Below are 9,919 nucleotides of genomic sequence, written 5' to 3'. Positions count from 1 at the left end.
CACAAAATGAATGTTTTCTAAAAAATGTGATATATTTTAGACTAAAAAAAGGTGACTAAAATTCAATATTTAGTACAAAATATTGAATTTTGTATCAATAAAAAGAAATTGAATTTATTTGGTCCTCAAGTCCTTATGAATTAATTTTTTTGCCTCGCGTCAAAAGTTTTGAACACCAATGTCCTACAAATAGGATAAGTTCTGTCATAACATAATAGATTAATTACTTTTATGGCAATATCTTTTTTTAATCAGTCTGGTTTATAAAAATTTAATTTTTGATTTTAGAAATTTTCTTTTTTTTTTTTTAGATTTTAAAACGTGGCTGTAGTCCTTGCGGCTGTCCAGAAGATGGCGATGTTCGTCTCAGCCGTCGGGTAGACCACAGCCCCTGTTAGATGAGCATGAAGTAAATATTGGCACAATTTTAAACAAAAGATGCTTTACACACGCTAAATGCGTGTGTAAATGCGACCAATCAGCTTTATTTTGCTGATTGGTCATTTGATGTGTAACTATGTCATCCATTTTTTCAGAGTATTAAATTGGCAAATTATTTAATAACTTATCTTTAAAGCTAATACATAATAAAAGAATGGTTTTCCTTCCTTCTTGTTAAACATTTTACTTTTTAATGTCAAAAAGAAAAGTTTGCAAATGGCAAAGACCGCATTCTCGTGCTTTGAACAGAAACTGGTCACATGAAAAAGCTCTGAAACTGATTGCACATTTCTTTCCCATGTGACAAAGGGGCTACTGACTGTCATGTGTGTGCTTTGCATTGTCTGCAGCCCCTCTTTCACTTTTCATTTTTAAGAACTGTTGTGAAAGCACAACCACATGATAGCTTGGGGAATTTCAAGATAGTACAAAAGTCTATTAGACATTTTATTTTTAATCTTAAAAGTCTGGTAATTTATCATGAAGAAACAAAGGCCTCAATTCTGTTAACAGGTTCTACAGAATTATTCTGAAAATAAAATAAAACGTTATATCCAGTCTACACTTAGAGTAGAAGGAAAAAAAGTCTTACAAAAGTATTCTTGCAGCACAAATTACTTGTAAGTTAAAAAAGTTGCAGTCACTAAATCAGTAATCAAAGCCTTTAAAATGAGTTAATGAGATAAATGCCTGAAGCTGGTGTTTTAGGTTCAAAGGTGAAGCTAAACTTGTGACCAAGAACGAAAAAATGTCTGCATTTAACATTTGGTGCTCTTCTGTGCAAAAGTATTCCTGCTGGTATGACTTTTGATATGTTTTTACCTTTATTTATTTTCATATGACTTTTTTCACCATCTCAGGATCTAATGCAAATTTCACAAAACAATGTAAATTAAACCTGCTAACTTTAAGACATGACCTTACTCGAAGAAAGACCTCTTTGAAAGGAACATGAAAAGACACAAGAATACTGTAAAAAAAAATGAAATATGCAAAGTTTTGTCAAATGAGAGCATTAAATGACGAAGTGATACACCCGCTGACATCAGAAATACCCATCTTCATTGGAGTGTCACCTTGACGCAAACACCTCAGGGCTCTGTTTCTAGTCCCTGAGACTGAGAAAACCACTTATTATAGGATCTAGTAGTTGGTTTTCCATGTTAAATTATAGAGAGCGGTCGCCGTTTGATGTTGGTTTTTAGTGAACATTTGGTACTAATAATTAATACGCCAGCGTGTAGTGACGACTGGTTTCAGCTGCAGTCAGTGCACTTGCAGCAGAACATACCACTAAACAAAAATGACACACATTAATTCATTTAATAACATCAACAGCAGTGGTTATATGAGATTTACTTAAAAAATAATTCAAAATTAGAATATTCTACATACGTTTGACCGTTAAATATAAATCAATGAGTGAGTATTTCACATTTGTTAGTCGGACACACCCGCCTCGGCTCAGTTGGATCCCTCCGCCATGGCTGGTCATGTGACTTTTTCCGTTTCGCCATTTTCCTCTTCTCCACTGGAGCCATCGCTGGTCGTTCTCGCTGTTTCGCGGTGTTTAAAGCTGCCCAGAGGTGACGGAGGGACAGGGGAACCCCCGCCAAAGAAAGAGAGGATATTGTGCCGTCCAGCTTTGTCGTCCGAAGGGAAGAGTGACAATGTCTTCTGAGGAGAGCCCCGAGTACTCACCTTTCTTCGCCGTGATGGGAGCTTCTGCGGCCATGGTCTTCAGCGGTAACTAAACCAGCTTCTTCTTCTTCTCCTCCTCAAATTGACACCCTTTTGTTTCATGCTATCTTAGCCAGGTGTCGAAGGATGAAATTAGAAACGACCGCTGCCTTCACACAAACCGTGTCTCTGGTTGCTGGTTTTTGGTGGCGGCCAGGGCTCGCACACCTGTCGGGGATGATGCGAGGTAGAGGCGGGGTAAGGCTGCCGCTGGTGCTGCTGGTGCTGCTGCTGCTGCGGACAGTCGGAACAAGCTGCCTGCCTCTGCTCTGGTGGAGCCACTGACATTATATTCAGGCCGTAATCGTGTCTGCTGCTGACTGGTGACGCACACAGTCAGTGAGGTGGCAGCTTCTCTTTCTCAGCACATGACATGTAACGAACCATGATTGAATGGATTAAAACAAAAACGGATGTAAGGTTAATGGTTAATCTTGTCGATCCTTTTCTTGGGTTTGTTGTTGAAGGTGAGTCAGGAAAGGAACATGGAGGCCTAAACATCACAGCGACAATTTAAAGGGATGATCCATTCATTCATTCAGTCATCTTGCACAGCCTTCTGTGCATGCGCAGTGAACTACTTCCACTTCTTGAACACGAAGTGTTGTGTTGAGAAAATGTGAAGAAATGTAATCTAATTCAGTGGGTTTGATTCAAGCTAATGTAAAACACTTATTTCTTTCATCAATAATTAATGAAGACGTGAGGGATTACCAGTTACATTTAATACAACTCTATGAACACACGATAGCGTTTCAACTTGGTATAAATCTCTTTAATGTACCAACAGTAGACATTGGAAATCATTTAAAAGACAAAATTGTCAGTACTAATCCAAAGATCATCATCAGGTCCCATGAGTTCATTTTACACACAAAGAAGGAAGTCGCCTGTTATTGTCTTTTCCAACTTTTTTTTTGTTTTTACTAATACTGCAGATTTTCTTTTGCAGCCAAAAAAAATAGATTTTTTTTTTTTTACTTTCCAAAATCTTGTTCTCAACACATGAAATTCAGTAAACGTCCTGTACATTTCAGCCTGAATTACACTACTTCTTTTACCCATCAGACTGGTTCATGAGCAGATAGGATACTGTTTTAATTAGCTTTATGCTGTTTGAACTTCAGAGCCCTTCCTGCCTGCGTAATGTTGTTCTTGGAAAGGTTTTTCAGTATCGACGCTACAGAGGAACAAACCATCAAGTTATTGTTTTGGCACACACTCGATTACAGCGCTGGCAGTCTAATAAGTGAGACCGGTTGGTTCCCTCATCAAACCGACAAAGCGGATCACGGAGAACGCAAACACCTGCTAAATGTTTACCTGCTCACCCATCAGGCAGCTGGAGGGAGACGGTGTAGTTTTTCTCTGCACCAGTGAGGACAAAACGTCTTCAAAAAGCCTTTCTTGTGCATTTGTAAATTTCAAAACACGGCTACGTTCAACCCCTGGTGCTCTCTGTTGGTTTAAATAGAGCTGCCTTTTATGTCTGAGACAATGCTGTTGGAGGAGGATCAAAAAAACACTACAACTGTGGTAATTATGGAGGAAGGGGAAAACTTTGAGTGTTCATGAATTTAGTATGTTTAGTAGCCTGGACAAAATGTGTTTTTTCTTAAGTTGCAATAAGACACATTTCAGCGGGATACATCCAAAATCCTCCATTTGAGCTTTTAATGATTCGCTAAAGATTCAAAAACTTGCAGTCAAATTACCAGATCAGGGAGATTTACTGAATATTTATTCTATTTGGATATGACTGACATTTACATGAGGAACTGTGTTGTCTAGACTGGGTTTACATGTCGAATCAGTTCTGCTTCTTTTTCTTTTGGTGTATGTGTATATATAATATATATATATGTATGTATGTATGTATGTATGTATGTATGTGTGTGGCTTAAAACATTATCTAACAGACTAATTGATTTGTTTAAAAAATTGTCTCATCTTCAAGCAAATCGAACTCAGTGTTGCTAAACCAAAAACATTAACTGTTGATTATGTTGCCAATGAATGAATGAGATGGATCACCAACCATGTAATCGATTAATATTTTTACTTACTTGGAAATACTTGAAAGTGAAACCCAAACCAGCAGCTGAAGCTGCTTTTGAAGGGACGACACAGCCGGTGTTGTTCACCCTTTACATGACTGATACACAAACAGCAGGAAAGCATCTATTGTCATGCATGCAGGCTAAAGTCCTCCCACTTTGAGTGTTAACTATGTTAAATACAATTTATGCGTTTGGAAAATAAACCTGTCTATGATTCTACTTGTTATAAATATAACATTCTGCTCCAAATTTGTCCAAATGCCAAAACAAGCAACAGCACGGCTTTTATTCAACTTTTATTGTGTTGCTGCAAGATTTGTGACAAATGTGGATTATAAACCTGTCGGCCTTTAAAGCATTGTCACGATAAGGTCCTTAGAAAGTTATTACAACTGTCATCCTACAGTTTTAGAATGAAGACAGCCTAAAGGGTTGGACCGGTTAGCATCATCATTTCTGTAGATGCATCACCTTGATATGGGGCAGCTCTTTTTTTTGCTGCACTTTCAATACATTAATAAGACGTTCTACTTGATATGCATCCTTCATAGGGGCTGTGCTAAGTTTTTTTTTGTTGTTGTTTCTGTGTGTGGTTTTTTTTGTTTGTTTTTTATTAGTGAGAACCAGCTGCATTTATTTTTCTATAAATCAAAATAAGCCCAGGTGCCAGAAAGTGCAGTGAATAGCGTGCATCACTTCACAAGTGAAGTTTGTTCGCTGGCTGAAACTAAACGTTAAAAATTCCAGACGTTGACACACATCCTGCTTTCATAAAAAAAAAATTGTTTCGGTTCACTTTATAAGAACCCTTCAGCCAAATGCAGTTCAGTTTGCGATCCAAACTTTTCTTGAGTATTTATTTGGTTTGCAAACTGACCTTCCTGAATTATTCTGTAATAACCAAGTTGCATGCAGTGATGCGTAGTTTTCTTGACCTGATCTCTGCTCCGCAGCCCCGAGCGGCGGGATTAGATGAATCTGTGATGTGAGCGGCACAGCGACAGATGTGCAGATGTGAGGAGCAGCGCTTTGATCTGCGATGCTTCATCCCTGAAAATACATGTTTCTGGTCAGATTTAAAGGGCCAGGCCTCAGAGGACGCTCACCTTGTGCGGATAAATTGTTGTTTAGCTTTCATGTGTACTCCGTTAAACGTCAGCATATTGGAGCAGCGTGCTGAGACTTTATTAAAACACGGAGTGACAGCGGCTCAGAGGAAAACTGCTGGAAGAGCTCACATGCATGACATCAGTTTAAGCTTGGAGAGGATCTCTTTAAATATTTAATAATTCCTTGGAGAATTGACATTTAACCGGCTTGCTTCGCTGCACTGTGGGATTTAGCCGCAACCGTTGACGGAAGTTTACCCAGGTCGCTTTTTGAAAATGAAACGTCGTCTCATCTGCGTGAAGGGAGTTTGGAGTCAAACGGTGAGTTAATGGGGACTGTTTGGTGTGTCTCGTTTCAGCGTTAGGAGCAGCATATGGGACCGCGAAGAGCGGCACGGGCATTGCCGCCATGTCTGTGATGCGGCCAGAGCTCATCATGAAGTCCATCATCCCCGTCGTCATGGCGGGTATCATCGCCATCTACGGGCTGGTGGTCGCCGTGCTGATAGCCAACAACATCTCGGAGAGAGTCAGTCTCTACAAGTAAGGAAGACATCTGCTGTGTTCACGGTTCTGGCTTATAAATGATCAGCTCATTTACCAGCGTTAATGCTTTCGGGATTGTAGCAAACGTAGTCCCCAGATAACCAGCTGTCTATCCAGCTTCTGCTAACAACGTTAGCACCTTATCTCCTCTTTGCTTTCTGAAGCTTCTGGGACAGATTGTCCTTCTCCATGTTCTGTGCTTCCATGTCTGTTTGGCTTTTCTTCTATATCTCCTTGTCCTACCTCCATTTCTGTCTCCTGCCTTTTTCCATCCTCCTGTTTTTCATTCTTCTCCATTGTTTCCCTCATATCTTCACTCCTTTCTTCTTTTCCTCCACTTCCATGTGTCCTTCTATCCATTCAACCTTCTTTTCTACCTTCCCTCTGTGTTTTTCTCCTCCTGTGTCTTCCCTAACCCCATTCAATCCTTCCCCTCCTGTCTTCTTTTCCGTTTCTTGTGTCCTGCTGTCTCCCCATAGACCTGTCTAAGGGTTTAATTACTCCAGATTTAATAATTAAAGCTGGAAAAAGACGCTGTTCATACGTCTTTCATCAGTTAATGTCGTGTCAAATGAACTTGGAAGAGCTTAACCCAAACAAATTGAGCCTGGAAAGGCAGATTGAAAAAGAGGATGTTTAAAATTATTTTTGTGTAAGTTGCCAGAAGGAATGGCTCTATAGCAGAATAAAAATCTCCGTCTCCCATCACCAGAATGGCTGAAACGGCACAGATTCAATGTGTTAGATAGGCTGTTAGGAATAATCAGTCCTGCTGTGAGTCGTGGGATTGGTGTGTTCTCAGCTTAGAGAACTGAGAACTGGTGAATGTAACAGAATAAAATAGACTAGGTGTTTAATTTCCCAAATAGACTGTATTCTTTATCAGAACCAAATATAAATTTACTTCCATTTAGATGGGAAAATCAAACCTACACATTCCTTCTAAACAAGGTAGACAAAAAAAACACCCAAGCAAGGAGTGATTTACTTGAGTCATACTTCACTTAAATATGCAAAGATTATCTGATTAAATGACAGTAGTCTAATGCATACAAAATCAATTAAAACTTCTTACAAGAGAAACATTAGTTATTTTTCTGTTCAGACCGATCTAAGGGTTTAACTAGGCTGCTCAAACTAAGCTCAAAATAAACTTAAATCTGAAAGAGTTTCTGTTTACCACAAAATATCTGCTTTGGAGGAGCGGTGTTGGTAAAAAGGAAATGCGCTGGGATTTGTTGCTGATCTACAACCTGTAGTTTTTCTAAAACTTGGACCTGCTAGTTTTAGAAACTCTAAATAGTATTACTAACGCCGTTCAAAGTATTTCTTTCTGGCCTTGCTGTGAGAGCAGTCGATATAAAACAGTTTTCTGAATGTTTATGGAGTTGACTGTTTTTAAACTGTCATCTGCATTTTATGCAGATGACAGTTTGCATCTTATGCAGTTGACGGGTGTGAAATTTTCTAGTCTAAAGCTTTAGCATGTACACTTTTTTGTTTAGTATTTGTAATTGCTCGTCTAATTAATATAGATGCACCAATCATGTTTTTCCTACTTGGTTTACTTTGGGGTCTGCTAGTTCAGATTTAATTTTTACTATAATGTTAATTTCTTTATAATGTTTGTAGCACAAATAATTAATGGAAGTTGTAGTTTTTAATCAAAATGAAGAAATTACAAGATTGTCCACATTAATGCACATCCCCAACCCTCATCTTGTTTTTTATGTTATTAGAGAAAGTACATCAAAGTGCATGTTATTGGTTGCTGCGTTTATAGACTGAAAATGAAGCAAATCGGCTTTTCTAGTTTTCAAACAGCTAATGACTGATCAACTTGGATAAAGGGAAAATAGTTCCCCACCTCTGGCCAGTTGTTTATGTATAAACTTAATTCACAGCTGTATAAACTAAGACTTTTTCTTCTTTCCTACGACCTCTGTTTAGGAGTTTCCTGCATCTCGGCGCCGGATTGAGCGTGGGCCTGAGTGGCCTGGCGGCCGGCTTCGCCATCGGCATCGTGGGCGACGCCGGCGTGAGGGGCACCGCTCAGCAGCCCCGGCTTTTCGTGGGGATGATCCTGATCCTGATTTTCGCCGAGGTGCTGGGGCTCTACGGCCTGATCGTGGCCCTCATCCTATCCACAAAATAAGTGTCTCTCTCCATCAAAACCACCATCTCATTCATTCCACATCGAAGCAGCGCGAACAAATAGGAGAGTTTCACCTTCTTCCATGACACCCCGCGGATCTGACAGGATGGGATGGCGGCAGAAACATGCTGGCTGTCGGTCTCGACAGCCTTGTCCTCTTTAGGTGTGATCTACTCCATTTTGTTTTAAGCCATCCGGTTGTGTCAGGTCTTGTGCGTACAGAACGGGCATGAACATGTACTGTTTGTTGTGAGATGATGTGTGGACAGTCTGCCTGATTATATTGTCTAATCTTAAACTGTACAGTGATCCAGAGTCCTCCCATCCTCAGTAAATGTAGTAACCAGTCTGTGCTGTGAGTGTGAGTATCAACGTTTACCCCCCCCACCCCCCCACCCATTTCTCTTTTAATTTTTGTCTTTTGTTGGTGGGTTTTAATCATCATTATCTTTTTTTTTTTTTTGAGACTGCTGAAAAGTTGTGCACACTAGTATTTTATTTTATTTTTTCCATGTTCTTTTTCGGGAACCATCTTTGAATCTCAGATTATTTTTTTGTCACTATTTATGGAAAGCTATGAAGATTTTGAAGCCGTCTAAATGGTTTATTGAAATACCCTATATACATAAAATATATAAATTATCTGTGTATAGTTAGATTTATTGCACTGTGGGTAATTGTTCTAAGTGCTTGGAATTCCTCTGGATATAGTGTGATTATTATTGGAGGATGTCCACATGTTCACATGAAGATGACTGTGTGTGTGTGTCTGTGTGAGAGATCTGAGTGCATAATGTGTGGTTTTATGTTCATGACATTCTCAGACACTAGTATTGTTTACCTGTAGTGCTGCTGTCTTGATTTTGTTTTTTTTGTTCAAAGTGAGAGCTCACTGTTCAGCCATGCCTGTCAGATTTCCAAATAAAACTCAACCTCCTCCATTCATTGTCAAAACGGCTTTTGTTGTGTTCATGAAAACTTTAGTATGAACCTTGTCAATATGTGGACGATACCTTTGAAATCTGAACAAAGAACATGTATATTTACTCTTTACCCATGGCTGTAACTGAATAACTAATATTGATCAATCTAATTTACACCCCTTGTTTTACAGCAGTGCAGTGTAAAAATATCGTAGTGTTTGATTAAAATGCAAAAATTGGCACAAAATCATAGCTGTTGAGGATTTTGACCTCTGTTGCTGGATTTGCTTAATTGACCACTACAGGACTTTAGTCAGAAACCGCGCTGGTCATCAAATGTTTTAAAGGGCTTTACTGAAGAACTGTACAACGATGCTTGTATAGTGAAGCAGTTCCTGAAAAAGCAGAAATAATAAAAACTTCCAAATCACTATTGTAAATGTAACACAAGTGAGTAAAAAGACCTAAATATCAGCATTTATTCCCTCTGTTTAAATTTAAACGATGTAGACTCAAACTAACTGGTCAAAGCTCAAGACTAACGGTCAAATGCTAGTTTTAATACAAAACCACATTAAGAGTAAAACAGACATTAATAAAACTATAGAAATATACTAGCAGCTAACCAACTCTGTCAGTAGTGATAATTAACATCCACTTATTCACTTATATCACTACTCACATCATCACTGATTGCTCTCAACAGTAAACAGAAATTGATCAGCTGACGAATGTCAAGATAGAAGAAAAGAAACCTTCAAAATAAAAGCATAGACATGAGACATTGAACAATCACTGCTGAGATGTTATTTCGGAGGAGCTGCAGTCACCCCAGGATTGTCAAAAAATGAATAAATAAATTTGAAATACATGGAAAAAGTTAGCTCCAGTTCACCTACTTATGATTTAAAAAGCTAAAAACATCTGGAACTATGACAAATGAGG

The 9,919-nt window shown here is 38.8% G+C and overlaps 1 protein-coding gene across 1 annotated transcript; it reads left to right on the top strand.

Moving 5' to 3' along the window:
• The first annotated feature begins 1,966 nt into the window (after positions 1-1,966).
• atp6v0ca (ATPase H+ transporting V0 subunit ca) lies at positions 1,967-8,992 on the top strand. Its single transcript, XM_008416617.2, has 3 exons — positions 1,967-2,187; positions 5,710-5,893; positions 7,847-8,992. The coding sequence occupies exons 1-3, from the start codon at positions 2,112-2,114 to the stop codon at positions 8,049-8,051; spliced, it is 465 nt and encodes a 154-aa protein (XP_008414839.1). The 5' UTR covers positions 1,967-2,111; the 3' UTR covers positions 8,052-8,992.
• Positions 8,993-9,919: the final 927 nt, after the last annotated feature.

The sequence above is a fragment of the Poecilia reticulata genome, linkage group LG8 (genome assembly GCF_000633615.1).
Source record: "Poecilia reticulata strain Guanapo linkage group LG8, Guppy_female_1.0+MT, whole genome shotgun sequence".
NCBI lineage: Eukaryota > Metazoa > Chordata > Actinopteri > Cyprinodontiformes > Poeciliidae > Poecilia > Poecilia reticulata.
The sequence above is the reverse complement of the archived record's forward strand: the minus strand, read 5'-3'. Positions and strand labels throughout refer to the sequence as shown.